Raw genomic sequence first — 17,179 nt, forward strand, 5'->3', positions numbered from 1 at the left:
TACCTTCTCTCTGAGATGACTTTTCATCTACTTTGCAAATACTTGTATGTATGTATGTTTTTTTTTTGTCTCTCCCATTAGAATGTAAGCTTCTTGAGGGCAGGGACTATCTTTCTTTTTCTATTTGTATCCTCAGTGCTTAGCAAATTATAAGCCCCTTAATAAATGTTTTTTCATTCACTCATTCCTTCATTCGTTCAACAGACATTTATTAAGATCCTACTACGTGCAAAGCACTGTGCTAGACACTGAGAACACCAATAGAAAAAGGAAATCCAGGAGTTTACATTCCATTGTTGGTGATGGTGGTAGAGAAAGACCTGAACTCAGATAACTAAAAAGATGCTTATGGGAGTGAGGAAGCATCAATTACCGGGACCTCACCTAAGGCTTCCCAATGTTTGTGGCCTTGAGCTGAGTCTTAAAGAAGGCTAAGATAGAGGGGAAGGGGAATGAATTCTAGGCCTAGAGGACAACTTGAAAGAAGGCTTGGGGATAGGAGATGGAGTGTAAGCCTTGGAGAAGAGCAAATAGACCAGTTTGATTGGGCAGCACAGAGTGTGAAGAGGAATAACAAGAAATAAGGTCAGGGCCAGATGGGGAAGGACTTAAAAGACTGAAGAGTTTGTATTTTGTCCTGGAGGAGATAAGGAGCCAGAGAAGATTTTTGAGCAGAAGAACAACACGGTCAGCCTTGCCCCTTTGGAAGATTATTTTGTGGTGGTGAAGACAATTAGAGGAAGAGGGGGGAGACAGGAAGCAAAGAAGGGAGAGGGAGTCCAAAACACTTCCCCTACCCACAGGATGTATCAAGAGACAATCCAACTTTTGGGTAAAGGGATGTAAGGGGCAGCTAGGTGGCAAAGTGGATAGAGTCAGAAGGATCTGAGTTGAAATTTGACCTCAGATACTTACTAGCTATGTGACCCTGGGTAAGTCACTTATCCTGCCTCCAAACTTAACTTAGCCCCCAAAAAAGAAAGAAAGAAAGGAGGGATGGAAGGAAGAAATAAAGAGAGAGAGAGAGAGAGGGAGAGAGACAGAGAGAGAGAGAGAGAGAGAGAGAGAGAGAGAGAGAGAGAGAGAGAATGGGTGTAAGGATCATAGCATGTCAAGATCATTTCATTCACCGTCGTTATATTACAGCTGAGGACACTCAGGTCCAGAGAGGTTAAAGGATTTGAAGGAAGTCATAAAGGTAGTACAGAATGGAGGTGGATTCTCTGACTTGCAGAAACCAGCGCTCTTGCCACATACATAAGGTCTAAGGACCATAGTTACCGTCATTTCCACCTCGATGTGGCGGAACATCTGTTCCCTCTGCTGATGGAGTCTCTGGTCCAGCTGAGCTTGGGCCCTCTGCTCTTCCTTCTGAAGTAGCCTGAGCTCCTGCAGCTCCTTCCGGCTGAAATATAGCAGATCATTCAGGACCACGTCTACAAACATTATTTGGGGAATGGGGGGGATGGATCCATTTCATAGGTGTGAACACTGAGGGCAAGCCACTCATTTGGGAACAGAAGAGAAAGTGGATCCTGGGAAGTCTGGCTGTCCAACACAGGAGAGGCATTGTGCTCGAGGGGCAGGAGTGCTAGATCTCGGGTTAGGGACCCAGGTTTGAATCCCATCTATAATTTAGGATAAGTCACAATCTCTCTGGATCTGAGGGTTTTTTTAATGTGACTTTTATTTATTTATTTAATTTTCATTTACCAAACTCTTATTTTCTCTCCCATCCACCTCCTTTCTCATGGCCTCTGTTTCCTCATCTGTAGAATGAGGGAGTTAGATTGGAAGAAAGCTAAGGTAACTTTCAGTTCTAAGTGATAATCCTTCTCCCCCGTGCCTCAATGGGCAACAGTATCTCCATAGTCAACAAGAGGGACAAAAATAATGGCAGTCAACATAGGAGACCCACTGACCCTTCCTGGGCCCCTTCTGATGGGAAGGGACCGTCTTGTTTTCTCGTATTTATATCCTCAGCACTTAGCACAATGTCTAGCACATAGTAAATGTTTAATAAATATTGTATGTATTTATGTAGGCATATCTTCATGAACTGTTTATATTTATTTCTAGGAACTGAGGATCAAAGTGGTTAAGTGTTTGTCCATACCAGCCCCTTGTGGGAAACCCTTTCACACCTCAGTAGCGAACTGCATAAAGGAGGAAATCCTGTGGTATTCTGTGACAGCTGAGAAAGCAGCTTTTTCATTCTGATATTTTCTGAGTCTTAAGGTTGGAAAGGACCTTGGGGGCGGGGGTGAGGGGGTTCGTCTATTCTATCTTCTTCCATGAGGCAGATGGACTGGCTCCAGCAGATGGTTTGGGGGACTGGCATGCTTTCTCTGGCTTTTCTGTGTTTCTCTGTATCTGCCTCTGATCCCCTCCAGCTAAGTTGACATAATCGATACTTTCAAAATCAATCATTCCTGTTCTCTAGTCCAGACAAACGTCCTGCTTCCCGTGGGAAAGTCCTCTTGGGTCATTCTTAGTTTGGCAAAGAGAAACTGTTGCCTTCTCTGAATGTCACTGTTCTGAGGAGGAGTTAGGGGGATTCTTTTCTCATACCGGGCAGAACGGATGCTTTCTCCTTTCCGGTCAGCATCCTGCACAGGCCTAGAAGTCGTCACACTGACCTCCTTCCCATCCACCACAAACTTGCGTGTTTTCTTTACAGTTTTCCTGAAGGAAAGGGTGTCCTGAAGCCAAAAAACAGTAGGGTTTGCATTCCCATCAACTCTACCATCCTGGGGACATAAGGTGATGAAAGTGCTGTCCTCTCCCACCAGAGGGCAGCCCCCTCCTTTATTCTGGCCTGCTCCTATCACCTCCCCAACCAAGACAGGATATTGAGGGTCAAATTCATTGCAGGATAATGACTCTACACTATTCCAGCTTTTCAGGTAGATAACTTGCAAGCATTTTAGTTGGTCCTTTCCCCTAAGACCAAGTCTAAACTACACAGGGAAGAAAGTGAAATCTACCTTGTTAATTTACTAGTCCTGGGCATGTGATTATCTCTACGAGGTGGCTTTTATTTCAGCCCACCCTAAGAAACCCTCTATCTAGCCCTTACACAACCCCCTTCTCAATAAACAACCTTACCTGACTAATGTCATTTTTAACTTGTGATGGCCTGGCATTGGGCATAGTGTCACCAGCCACTTCAGTTCTGATGTCTCTTGAGTCCTTTCTTTCCAAAGGACTTGCCTCAGTTTTCTGGACTGTGCCTTCACTCCATGATCCCCCACTGGATCTGTGTTCCAAGCTCCCTTCTGCAAAATTAACTTTTTTCCTGTCCTTCAGGGACTCAGGGATTCCTGACTCTGTTGGCTTCTCCGGGGCCCCTGCTGTCCAAGCCAGCTTTAGCACAGGCTTCTCATAATGACCTTCCTCTAAGTCTTCCTTTTGGGGGCTAAGTTGGGCATCTGCCATGACATTTATACAGGTCTTCATGGGGGCCACTACAACATTACGTTCTGTTTCTGGAATGTCTTTCTCACCTTTGGAGAAATTTGCCTGCACATCTTTTTTCTCAAACTGTGTGGTCACTACTTGATTGTCTTCTCCCAAGGAGGAAGGCCCCGGCTCTCTGAGACTCTTTGATTTCCCTGTTGAGTCTGGGGACTTGTTTTTGTCGGCATCCTCAGTTTTTTCCTCATATGTTTCTCTCAGCAGACAATCTTTACCCCCTGCCTCTGGCTTGGGGGGGCAGGGTTCCTTTTGGTATGAGGAGTGTGTTGCATTGAGTGGAACCTTTGGATTCTGGGTACCACAGCCCACTTCATCTCCTGAGTTGCAAGACTCTTGAGGACAACATAGGTAGTGTCCTGAATCCTCTCCCATTAGCTCTTCAGTATTATTGGGCAGGTTAGTTGGAATGGGGGACCCTGGGTCCTGGATGCTCAGAAATTTGGTCCTGGTCTGGCAGACATTGAGAGCCTCCATCACACACTCAGCTCCTGACTTTTCATCTTTTCTGAGAAGACCATCCAGGTCCTGAGCTTTCCTGCCTTCCAGCTGTCCATCCCCAGTCCATTGTCTACAAGTAGAACTGAGCTGATTGCATGAGACTTTCCTTTCTTTATCAGACAGGGGATCACTCGATATTTCTGGTCCAACAGACAGTCTTTTATATAAGGAAATCTCCAGGTTTCCTGTGGGGTCATGTTTTTCCTCTGAATTCTTCTGAACTGCTGTAGAATTAGTTGGTGCAGGGTCTTCTATCCCCAGATTAACCTGCTGTTGGTCTCCTGTGGTGGGATGGGTAACAGCAGGGTGAGAAATTTGCTCTGGGATGCCTGAGCCAATATCTGGACTCTCTATCTTTGAGGTCCAATTGTGAGCAGCAGTTATTTCTTCTCTTGCTGGGTGTCCCTCTTGTCCCTCAGTGAGGTTGCCAGGGGAGCTTGTGAAAAGCTGTGATTCCCATGGCTTATCTGGGCAAGTAGTCTCTATTGCACAGTTCATCTCTGTATCTGGTTCAGGGGAGACTGCCTTGGGAATAGGAAGAACATCACTCCGTGAGTCTAGCATGATCTGAGGCTTAGTGATGGACGTGGGTTGCTCTTCCAAAAGGTCTTTTCCACCTTGAGAGGGCAATAGTTCAAGAGTCCCCTGGGCTAGAGGGTCAGGAATGTCTTGGGACTTCAACCCACCAAAGAATGACCTTCGTCTCATTAGCTTCAAGACATCTGAAGGGCCCTTGGAGGGAAGCTTCATGGAACCTTGAGAAACAATAGGTGCAACCAGTATAGGGGCAGACTTGCGTCTCGATTGCTTCTTCAGACTCAAAGTCCGGCTGGCTCTTGGCCGAAGCAGTTTTTGGTTTGGATGAATGGAGCTCTGCGTACTGAGCCCAGGTCCAGCTAAATTAGGAGAATGAGCAAGGGAATTGGTGCCCCCACCATCAACCAGCTTGTTTGGAGAATGTCCCTGGAGGTTTTTCTGGAGGATTATGTGATTCTCCTCTCTGGCCTGAGGTTGGAAGTCATTCCCTTTGACTGCCGGAGTTGAGGGCAGGAGCCGAACACCCTTGTTGGCTCTGTCTCCTCTGTCTGGCTTCTCCAGGGAGTACTTCCTGTCTTTGGAGGGTCTCTCTGGCTCTAGGGGAGGAACGCCATCATTGGACAGGATGCGCTGATGTTCTTGACTTGACTGAGAGGCAAAGAGAGAAGGAAAGTTAGGACATTACTGTCTCTTTATAATAATAGCACACATTTCCATAGCACTTTCAAGTTTGTTTTTCACACTTTCTCTTGCCAGAGCTTAGCTTAGTGCCTGGAACAAGCACATAATAATGTTTATTGACTGACTGAGAAAACACTCCCATACTAATTCTGTGATGCAGATAGTGTAGGTATTATTATCATCTCCATCTTAGAGATGAGAAAACAACCTCAGAATGCTCAAGTGCCTTACTCATGGATACATAAGCATCATAGCTGACATTTGAGCCCAGGTCACCTGAATTTGAAGTCCAGCATCCTTTCTGCTATTGGTAGTAGACCAATCCTACTCCTACTATTGGCACTCAATACTTCCTGAGTGCCCTCAGTCACCTCTCCCCTCTGATTTGAGGACTGGAAAGCGTAGCAAAAACTCCCCCCGAAGCCTCCTTTATAGAGGGCTCAGAATGTCCAACTCTTCATTTCCCACTAGCTGCTTTGCTTGGTTTCAACTCCATGAACATCATGTCTCCTCCCCCACCCTGCCTTTGTCCCTGCCCCCCTACCCTGCGCCCTTTTAGCTTCCTTTTGTATATTGTCTTCTTCCACTAGATAACAAGCTTCTTGAAGGCCAGGACTGTCTTTCTTTTTCTTATTTGTATCTCCAGTGCTTAGCACAATGTATGGCACACAGTAGGCACTTAATAAATTGACTATTAACCATTCCATGCTATTTCTTGCCCAAGGTCACCCCTTGGGTATATACTTTCCTGATGAAGAGGCCATTGATACTAATGCAAATCTGTATTTGTTCTGCAATGTCATCTTATAGAGTTGCTTGGGGGGGACCAAGAGGTTGAGGACTTTTTTTTTTTGCTTTTTGGAGGGGGGAAGGTAGGGCAGTTGGGGTTAAGTGACCTGCCCAAGGTCACACAGCTAGGTTTGTGTGTGTGTGTGTGTGTGTGTGTGTGTGTGTTAAGTGTCTGAGGCTGGATTTGAACTCAGGTCCTTCTGACTCCAGGGCTGGTGCTCTATTCACTGTGCCACCTAGCTGCCCCAAGGACTTTTCTAAGGTCTCACAATTAGTATGTATCAGAGAGAAGACTTAGTAGTGCAACAAGTTGAGCCTTTCTGCTTCTAAGGCATGCTCCCTGTCCAGGATACCAGGTTGGGCTGCCTCTCTTTACAGTATTAGAACATTGGGTTAGAACTCTATTCAGGACTATAGAAACCTGAGACTCAGCAATGAGAGCTAAGTTTTGTCTATTAGCAGAATTGTACAGGTTGAAATTCATAGTGTAGTTCTCTTTTTTTCTTCCATAGTTAATTCTGGTCCTTGGATAATGTGCTAAGATCTTTTGAGGAAGAAAAGAGACAAATGATTTGTTAGGAGACGTGGAAGGGCAAGAGGGAGGGGGAAGAGATAGGCAGAGGAGGAGGAGGAGGAGAAGAAGAAGGAGAAGAAGAAGTTAGAGAAGGAGGGAAGGAGAGGAAAAACAGTGGGGAAGAGAAGGAGGGAGCAGAAAGGAGAGGAGAGGAAGAGAAAGGGAGAAGAGAAGAGAAGAAAAGAGGAGAGGGAGGGGAGGAGAGAGAACAGGAGAAAAGAGACAGAGACAGAGAGAATAATCAGGCACATACAACAAAGCCTCACCAGGAGGAAGTGGGAGCTCTGCCACCTGTGTTTGTTAGAAATTTAGATAAATTATAAAAGATGTTCACAGCCTTTGACCTTGTCTCACTTGTTGCTGCCTGCCTGAGCTAAGGTCAGAAGGAAGTTTGGTACAGTGGAAAAGGATTTGATTTAGGAGGTAGAATGCCTCAGTTTGAATCCCAGCTCTACAATTTATTAGCTCTGGGACCTTGGGTAAGGCCCTTGAGCTCTCTCTGGGCCTCAGTTTCTCCATCTGTAAAATGGAAGGGTTGGACTAGATGGGTTTTGAGGTCCCTTCCAGCTCTAGATATACAATTCTGTGGCCTCTAAGGTCCCTTCCAGCCTGGTCTAATGCCTCAGTGTGGTATGGAGGTGGGTACATCTTGTTCTGCTCCCCAGGCTGTATATTCTTGAGGTCTATGCTGGTAGACCACCCCCTCTGGCAGACCCTAATGGTTTGGAAAGTCTTTGAGTAAGACCTGGAAGGTAACAAGGTCTGTCTGTCATCTGAGGACCATCAGCTTAGAAAAGTGTGAAGGATAGTGATATGTTTTTCTAGCTTCAGCAAGCCACAAAACTAAAGGTGAGGAGGGGTTGTGATTGGCAGCGTGCACAGACACGTGTGTGTGTGTGTGTGTGTGTGTGTGTGTGTACACGCTCATTCCACACATCTTTGAAATTATTCAAGTGTTTTACAGTGCTTAGCAGAGTCTCCTCTAGGGGGCATGAAGTCCAAAGGAAACTGGATCCCATTAGGTAAACATCATGTTCACCTCCAGCCTCAGCAGCCTGAGCATGGCGGGGAAAATATGGTAATAGATCATGTTATCCAGCCATGATGTATGAACTCTACCAGCTGGTGAGAAATCTTATCCCCAGCCAGGATATCTAGTGCAGGGCTGGGGAGCCTGTGGCTTTGAGGTCACATGTGGCCCTCTAGGTCCTCAAGTGCAGCACTTTGACTGAATTCAAACTTCACAGAACACATCCCCTTAATAAAAGAATTTGTTCTGTAAAACTTGGATTCAGTCAAAAGGCTGCACCCATGGACCTAGAAGGTCACATGTGGCCTTGAAGTCACAGGTTCCCTACCCCTGGTCTAGTACATAGTAAGTGCTATGTTAAATGCCTATTCCCTTGGACTGGTGAGAGGCACCAAAGAGTTGGAAAAAAAAGCATGATACTTAGAACAGGAGGACTTGAGTTTGAATCCTCACTTTGCTCTATACTAGCTGTGTGACTTTGGACAAATAATTTCCCTTCTTGGAGGTTCATTTGCCTTATCTATAAAAGAAGGAGGTTGGACTATTGGACTATCCCCATGGTCCCTTCTAACCGTAAGGACTATGATCCTTAGGGGAACAGATTTTAGTTGTTGTTCAATCTTTTCATTCATGTCTGACTCTTCATGACTCTATTTGGGGCTGTCTTGGCAAAAATATCGGAGTGGTTTGCCATTTCCTTCTCTAGCTCATTTTACAGATGAGGAAATTGAGGGAAAGAGAAGCCAGCTCAATTAATTCCTTGTCTAATGGATCCTGTGCCCAAAGCGCTGGCCCCTTGAACAGCATCTGGAAGGCGTGAGGATTGTGTCTAATAATACCAACTCATATGTTTATGAGACAGCAACATTTACAGAGTGATTTTTTCACAATGGTCATAGAAGGTAGGTAATGTATTTTTTTTTACTGGATCTCTGATTTTATTGGTATAGAACAGATACAGTCCATACCACTTCTAAGTGAAGTCTGACCCAGATTAAAATGTAATTTGAAATATTTAACAAAATAAAAACGTAATAAAACACAGATAATATTAATATGTAGCTTTAAAAGTCAATGTGACAGGCTTTCTTGAAAAGAAAATTTATTGTTGCATATTTTGAATCCTCTCATGTTCTGCTGCACACATAACATGCTTTTTCCCCCCTTTTCTTACTTTGTGCTTAAGTTCCAATATTTAAGTTTATGTTATTTTTTTTTTGTTTCTTTTCCCTATTCAATATTTGTGTTCTGGTCTTTGAATTGAAAATAAAATCTAAAAATAAATAAATAAATCAGGGTACAGCCTACAGGGACCATTATGTATGGTTTAGTGGCCCCTGTTTTTACCCGAGTTTAACACAACTGATATAGAGAACTCTTGGGGTGCAGTGCAGATTGGCACCTGCCTAGCAACTTTTAGCCTTAGATATTTGCTTGGAGTACTGAGAAGTGAGATGACTTGCCCAGGAACTTGCAACCAGTATGTGTGTCTCGAACCCAGAACTAAATCTAATACTCCAATATTGAATCCGAATATAATGATCTGACTAGGGCAGAATATGATGGGGCTATACCACTTCCTTTAAAAAGAAAAATGTAGTCCAAGATCACACTGGCTTTTTTATATTAAAGGCTATTGGGCACCTTTGTGACTCCAAGTTTCTCTCTACCTGACATCTGCTATGTTAACACTTCTGGGAGAATCCAGTTAAGAAGCAGCATTTTCAAGGTTCATTACAGTTCTGCTCTCTTTTTATTATTCATGCTCTGGTAGCCAGAGTCCCTACTGGACTGTTTCCAAGGGGAAGATTTCCAGGGAGCCATGAGTTCCCTAGATAAATTGAAGTGTCCTTGGCCTTGTAGTTCCCAGGGAAATCAATCCAGAGGAAGGAGCAATTCAGCTAAGAGGCCCACAGATGCCATCCAGCTGTGGCTTACCGAAAAGGAGGCTATCTCTTCTTCTTCAAACTCCTCCAGGACTTCTGCCTTTGCTTCTGCAATCAGCTCCCGCAGGGGTCCACTGTCTTCTACCTGTGATACAAAAGGATGCTGGGAAGGAGAAGGATCAAAGGGAAAACTTTTAGTACTGGCTTCTTTCCCAGCAAAGGGGTCAATGGGGGGAGGGGGAGAGAGTGCAAAAGGACCCCCATGTTGCAAAATGCAATGATCTCTAGAGGACTAGAAGGCTTCCTCCTTCTTCTGAGGTTCATCTCTCTGCCCACCCACAGAAAGTCTTCTCAGATAGAATTTATGGCTATACAGGGAAATGGAGGAAGAAGCTGTAGCCCTGTTAGGATATACTCTGCTCCTTCCTTCTTTCCTTTACCTTTTGCATTTTTCCTTCCACTCAAGCCCAGAACCAAAGTGAGTTAACTGATCTTCAGTAAGTGTGGAGTTTAAGTTTAGAGGATTTAGCTGAAGTGGGTCCTGTGTGTAAATGCAGTGTTTAATGATTCCTAGGAGGTTACTAGAGGCAGCTAGGTGGGCAATGGATAGGAAGCAGGGTGTGGAGTCAGGAAGACTCATCGTTCTGAGTTTAAATCTGGCTTCAGATACTTACCAGCTTTGTGACCCTGGGCAAGTCACTTAACCCTGTTTGCCTCAGTTTCCTCATCTGTAAAATGATCTGGAGAAGGAAATAGCAAACCACTCCAGTGTCTTTGCCAAGAAAACCCCAAATGGGGTCATGAAGAGTCAGACATGACTGAAAAAATGACTGAACAACAGCAAAAGGAGGTTACTAGTAACTTTGTCAATATTTGGGGTGCAGAGTAGGTTGGGCAATGATTAGAAACTGCACAAAGCCAGTCACTGGTGCCATGACTTCCTATAATTTTCAGCATGTAGGTCTCTTCAACTTCTAGGCAGCCTAGACTTATGAAGGCTTCTCGGGGAGCAGCTACAGCCAGAGCTAGGCCATAGGACTCTTGGGTCTTAAAGCATAATGGATTTAAGTCTGGGTTTTTAGAAAGGCTCTGAAGCAAGACAGAAATGAGGAGCTAGCAACTAGGGGGTGATGGGTGTGATAAAATGTGTTGGACCAGGATAAAGTTGGATGAAGAAATGCCCTGTATACCTATCCATTAATTCCTGATTTAGAGCTGGTTCCCTGTGACCAAAAAATGCTCTCCTTGGTTTCAATGAATGACCAAGGAATAAACAACAAGAACAACAAAATACACTAAAAGGATCCTTTGGCACAAACCCTTTTCAAAGGCTTTTTGAAAACTAGAAAAAAAATATTTACTTATCCCACATCATAATATTTCACATGTCTAGAGAGTTTTAAAAGTTTACATAGCTTTTCAACAACCCCTTGAAATAAATAGTGTAAATATTATTATCCTCATTTTACAGCTGAGGAAACTGAGGCTGAAAGAGGAGTAGTAATTTTCCTAAGGTCTCATTTGCTGCCTATGTAACCAGGTATGAAGGACAGGTAAAAAAAATGTTTGGCACGGGGAGATGGAGGGTCATATGTGAGGATGTTGTGAGCACTATCTTCCTCAATAGAGGGTAAGCTCCTTTAGGGTCTAGGACTATTTCCTCTGTGTCTTTGATCCCTAGTGTCTGGCATACATTAAGCATTTTTTATAAATGTTTGTTAATTGACTTATTAATTGATTCTCAGGTCTTCCTTCATAGTTTGAGATCATTTGGGTGAAACACTTGACCCTCTGGCATGGTAGCCATTTGAACAGAAGAAGGTATAAGGTGGTGGAAATATTTAGGTATTTGTCACACCTTGGAGATAGACTACTCACCTGCAGGAGCTGACAGGCAGACCACCTGCTCTCGGGATCCCTCTCCAAGGATTTCCTCAGGAAATCTTTAAACTCTTCCGACCTATAATGAATATCCAAGAAACCACTTGCTTATCCCAGTGTCTGACATCCAGAGATCATCACTAACAGCTCTCATTGACCTTTGATATATACTGAAGGGCCACCCTTTCCCCTCTGTATGGAAGGGGCTTAGAGATTTCTTCATTCCTCCAAAAGCCTTTGCTTCCTTCTTTTTTTTTTCTTTAAAGCAATTGGGGTTAAGTAACTTGCCCAAGGTTACATGGCCAGTTTTTTTGTGTGGGTGTTAAGTATCTGAGGCTGGAACCGGAACTGATCTCGGGTCCTCCCGACTCTAGGGCCGGTGCTCTTACTCTCTGTGACACCTAGCCACCCCTGCTTCCTTCTTCTAATGTGAAGGGACAATCAAGAAAGAGAGATCAGGTGAACAATTAAAGATCTCAAATAATCCTTAGCGAGGCAGCTGGGTGGCATATTGGATAGAGTTCTGTACTGGAGGTCAGGAAGAAGAGCTCAAATCCTGCCTCACCTACTTATTAGCTGTGCACCCTGGTCACTCAACCTCTCTTGGGTCCAGTTTTCTTTTCTGTAAAATGGGGATAATAATAGTACTTACCTCACAGTGTTGTTGTGTTCAAATGAGATTATATAAATATATATAAATGTTTTATTATGTTGTAATATACAATAATATTATATATTACATATGATTATATATAAATATATGGATATAGAAAATATAAATATATATAAAAACTCAGCAAATCTTAAAGCACATATATGCTAGCTATTATGATCAATGACTTTTTCCAAGTGAAAACAGTATTAGAGATGGAATATTTATATAGTGCTTACTAGGAGATGGAGATGGAATATGTATGTATTAATAATAGCTAATATTTATATCATATGTGCCAGGCACTGTGCTAAACATTTTACAAATATTATGTCATTTGATCCTCACAACAACCCTGGGAGATAGATGCTTATTATGATCCCCGTTTTAAAGATGAGGAAACTGAAGCAAAGAGAAGTTATGACCTACCCAGGCCAACCTAAAAGCCACCTTTTCAAATAAATTTTCCCTGAAAACACCAGTAGGTAGTGACCCCTCCCCACCTTGGACCTTACACAGCACTTGTCTGGGTATGTGCAACATCCCCCTAATGGATCTGAGGGCAGGGATCAATCATATCTCTTTACTAACCCATCCTTCCTGCCTCACGGGCATCTAGTTACAATGCTTTGTACCCAGTAAGCTCTTAAAAGGACCATGAGATAATATGTGTATCTTGAGATAGAATAGAAAAATTGGTCTTGAGGTAGAACAGAACTTGGAGGTCCCTTAGTCCAACGTTCTGGCCTTATTAGATAAAGAAACCAAATTCTGCAGAGGTAAAGTGAGTTGCCCCAGCTCCCTCAGATCTGGGATTCAGACTCAGGTTTTTTGACTCCAAATCCAATAAAGTACTGCTGACTTGAATCAAAGTGAATTGAATAGGAAGGGGAGAAGTCTCTTGGTCCTTTACCTTCTGAGCCTGGTGAACCTACAAAGATAAGAAAATTCCCTGGTCCAGACCAGGGCTCCTAGACCAGCAGGGGAACCAAGGGAGGAAAACGAAGAGAGAAGCCAGGGAAGATTTGCCCTCACAGGAGAGGAGTCACAGGGACCTTCCCAAGGTACTTGTTTCTTCAGTCAGTGAACAAATATTCAGTGAATTCCTATTATCTCTACTATTTGGATCATTGAGAACTGAGTGAGCTAGGAGTGGATCCGAGGATAGGCTGTAACCACTTATTCACTGCAGTGGGATGGCCAGGTTAGGTCTGCAGACACTCTCTCCCCTTCTTTCAGATCCTGAAATCCTGTCCCTAAACCCTGAGAGCTGTGGCTAGGTCCCTGCTATGTAACGCAAACCCTCCCAAGCACCACCTACCTCTCTGTGATCGTCTGCCACGAGCTGCCTCCTCCCCCTCTACCCTCCTGACTGTCCTCTATCCTCCCCTGCTGCTCGGCACTGGCACCTCCCCCGGGTCCCATTAGGCTCTGACCATTTCCAGTCTGGCCTGCTCTTTTCTCAGCACTGCCCCAGTTATGATGAGAGGGGAGGGAGGACTTGCCATTGCTGAGGGTAGCGCAGAGTGGGTGGTGGGGACTTGTGGATCTTTAGCAGCACCCGCATGGGGTTCAGCTCATGATGAGGGGGCTCCATTTCAGCCATCTCTATCAGCGTGATACCAAGGGACCAAATGTCAGCCTTGTAGTCATAGGGAGCTTCCTTGGACGTCTCACACTGGATGACCTCCGGTGCCATCCTATAGCCAGAAACAAGGGTTCGTCATACCTGTCCCACTTGGTTTCCTGAGTGACCCCTCCCTCTGCCCTTGAGCTGTCAAGAGAATAGAAGCCAAGAGGCTAAGACTGGGGGTGGGTAGTCAGTTTGGCCAGTGGACTGATGCATTGGGATGCCCCATCCCTTTCCTTAAGTAGTCTTTGCTGGAGGTTCCTGAGAAAAGTCTGACTTTCTGGAGGTGGGCTGGGGGAAACAACCTATCCTTCCCAAAAGACTGATCAAGGGAGGATGGCCTTAAAATAGTTGGTCTTGAGCAGGAAGGGACCTGATAAATCATTAATCCTCCTTAATTAATCTACTTTAATCCTCTCATGTTGCCAAAAAGGAAACTGAGGCCCAGAGAGGAGAAGGAATTCACCCAAAGTTCACACAGGATTTGAACCAGGTCCTCTGACTCTCGGTGGCCCGAGAGCCCTTGCAGCCCTATTTCTATGTGCCTAAGATCCAAAGTAGAAGACTGAGGACCCACCATCAAAGAACGTTACCCAAAAGGGAAATAAAACAAATTGAATGACCAATAAGAGGAGTTGAAAAACATCTCACTTTTTCTCTTCTTGGAAGAAGTGGGGGACTAGGGGTGAAGAATATTGGATACATTTTGTTAGACACAGTTGAGGTGGTCTTTGCTTTTACTGAACTGTTCTCCCCCTACTTTATTTTTCAGTTTTCATCACATGATCAAAGATTTAGCTTAGTAGGGTAGAGGAAGGGGAAGGGTAATATCTGGAAATGAGGGTTATATTAAAATATAATATATCAGTAAACATTTTTTTAAAAGAATATTGGTTACAGGATAGAGGATATAGGGAAGGGGATTTATGAAATGAACTGTGATCTCATTAATGACTATTATGCCCCTTTTATGCTTCATGACTCTTTGCTGAGTTTCCTATTCTCTTTTCCCCTGATTTAAAAAAATATATATATTTATTTACTTTTAGTTTACAATATTCAATTCTACAATCCCTTGAATTCCATGAGTTTCCTGTTCTTTAAACCAGCCATTTGGACTTCTTTTCTTGATTCTCCACCTAGCCCTTGGATTTGGCTGTAATATGACGCCCACCCAACATTCTGTGTGCCCTCTCAGATCACTACTTGGGCTATGCCCATCTCTTTATCTAGGAGAACACTTTTTGCCAATTGCCCTTAATCACTTTCAAGTATCTGTCCTATCCCCTTCCTCCTTATGAGGCCAGAATCCAAAGGCAAGAGCTCGTGGGTCTGTCTGTGTTCTAAAGATTGATACCCCAAGCTCAGTCAATCTCCCACCTCACCCCATCCCTGGGTGGGAGCCATGGGCTCCCTTGGAAGTTGGGCACCTTGTCCACCCCCCTGGGTCCCCTAGCTGTACCAGTATGGTGTCCCGATGAAGGAAGCTCTTCTCTGCAAGGTTCGGGAATTCTTGGCTGACACTCCAAAATCAGCTGTCTCAAGGAAAGAGATGGAGGAGGTAAGGTGAGGGATAACGACAAGAGATTTCCTTTCTCTCCTCCAACCCCTGTAGAGTGGGTCTTTAAATACTCTTGACTATTTACTCACAAATTTATCTTTGCCTGCAAATCTCACCTAGACTATTTCTCTTCAGCAATTAAATAGTTGTTGATTGTCTACTATGTTTGACTTATGCAAGGCATCCTACTAAGTGTAAGAAAAAAGACATAGTCCCTCCTTTAAGGTACTTACAAAGGGAGCCACTGCAGATTTTTAAATTGGGGAGTGACAGAGTCAGAACTCTTTCCTATGAAAAATATTTTGGTAGGTGTGTGAGGCATGAATTAGAGTGGGGAGAAGGAGGTAGGGAGAGGAACAGTTAGGAATCTATTATAATATTCTAGGCAAGAGAGGATGAAAACTTGAACTAGGATAACAGCAGCTGAGTGGAAAGGAAGGGATAGATAATAGAGGTATGGTGGAGGTAGAATCAATGGGATTTGGCAGCTCTTGCTTCCAAGTGAGAAAGGTAGAGGTGAGGAAGAGAGAAGAGTCAAGGATGATTCCAAGGTTTTAAGCCTGAGTAGCTAGAAGGATGATAATTCTCAATAGAAATGGATAATTTGGGAGGAAGGATAGGTTCTGTAAGGGAAGATAAAGAGTTTCATTTTGGACACGTGGAGTTTAAAGTGCCAGTCGAACATTCAAGAGAATGTTGTCAGAAATGTAGTCCTGGAACTAGATGAGAGATCTGGCCTGGATATGCCAATTTGGGAGTCATCTGAATAGAGAGGATAATTGGAGCCAAGGGAGGGGTTGAAATTACCAAGGAAGAGATTTTAGAGCAAGAAGAAAAGATAGAGCCTCGGGTTCCGCCTCCACTTAGAAAGAGAAGATGGAACAGCAAGGGAAATTTTAAAAGAATGGCCATAGAGTGGAGAAATAACAAAAATACAGAGGAAGAGAGATTATTATTAAGAAAACAGGGTGGTTAATAATGCCAAATGTTGCAGAAAGTTCAAGGAAGATGAGAATTGAGCAAAGACCATTGGATTGTGCAATTGAGAGGTCATTGGTGTTTTCTGAAATTGTTATTTCATTAGTGTATAGGGACAAAAAGATCAGAATTCAGGAACTGAGGGGTGAGGGGGTGATGAGATGGAGCTCATGTAGACTATACTATCTAAAAGTTTAGCAGTAAATAGGAAGAGAGATCAAAGCATTGCTTGAGGAGGTAATATGATCAAGAAAGGAGTATTTTTTTAAGGAACATTTTGTAGGAAGAGAAGGAATTAGTAGAGAGGGAAAAATTGAAGGTGAAAGAGGAGATGCTTGAGGTCTCAGAGGATCTAGGAAGATTATTAGTAGAGAAGGTTAACCTTGGCAAAGAGGAATGCCTCTTCCTTTGATGATAATGGAGGGAAGGAGATAATGTGTGAGGACAAATGAAGGTTTATGAGGTATAGAGTAGGAGAGATAAGGAATCTTACAACAGATGATCCCTTCTCAGTAAAGAAGGCAAAGCTATCATTTATCAAAGAAAATGAATGTGAATGGAATTGGGGACTTGAAAAGGAAGGTTCTGGAACAGTTACTAGGGACCATTTGGGAGGGAACTAATCACAGATAAATGAAAGGATGATATTTCAAAGGTTAGAACCTAGTTTAGGGGTGGGGAACCTTCGGCCTCGAGGCCACATGTGGTCCTCTAAGTCCTCAAGTGTGGCCCTTTGACTGAATCCAAGCTTCACAGAACAAATCCCCTTAATAAAAGGATTTGTTCTATAAAACTTGGGACTCAGTCAAAAGTCTGCATCCAAGCACCTAGAAGGCCACATGTAGCCTCGAGGCTGCAGGTTCTCCACTCCTGGCCCTAGTTATAGCTTGATGGCATGGATTTGTGTTGGACCAAATTATAATTTCTAGACTTCCAAAGATGGAGCTTCTGGCTTCATTGTGTGTGTGTGTGTGTGTGTGTGTGTGTGTGTGTGTGTGTGTGTGT

General features: G+C 43.8%; 1 protein-coding gene across 1 annotated transcript in view; it reads right to left on the reverse strand.

Annotated features, from left to right (window-relative positions):
* The window catches only part of LOC138151998 (STE20-like serine/threonine-protein kinase), a 65,584-nt gene that overhangs the window by 14,888 nt on the left and 33,517 nt on the right, over positions 1-17,179 (reverse strand). The window contains 7 exon segments of the mRNA XM_069075621.1: positions 1,282-1,405; positions 2,572-2,702; positions 3,109-5,160; positions 9,525-9,635; positions 11,351-11,432; positions 13,511-13,705; positions 15,098-15,170. Of these exon segments, the coding sequence (XP_068931722.1) occupies positions 1,282-1,405; positions 2,572-2,702; positions 3,109-5,160; positions 9,525-9,635; positions 11,351-11,432; positions 13,511-13,705; positions 15,098-15,170 (2,768 nt within the window).

The sequence above is a fragment of the Petaurus breviceps genome, unplaced genomic scaffold (assembly GCF_028583685.1).
Source record: "Petaurus breviceps papuanus isolate PSGF00001 unplaced genomic scaffold, PetGlider_PUasm1.0 90919, whole genome shotgun sequence".
Taxonomy (NCBI): Eukaryota; Metazoa; Chordata; class Mammalia; order Diprotodontia; family Petauridae; genus Petaurus; species Petaurus breviceps.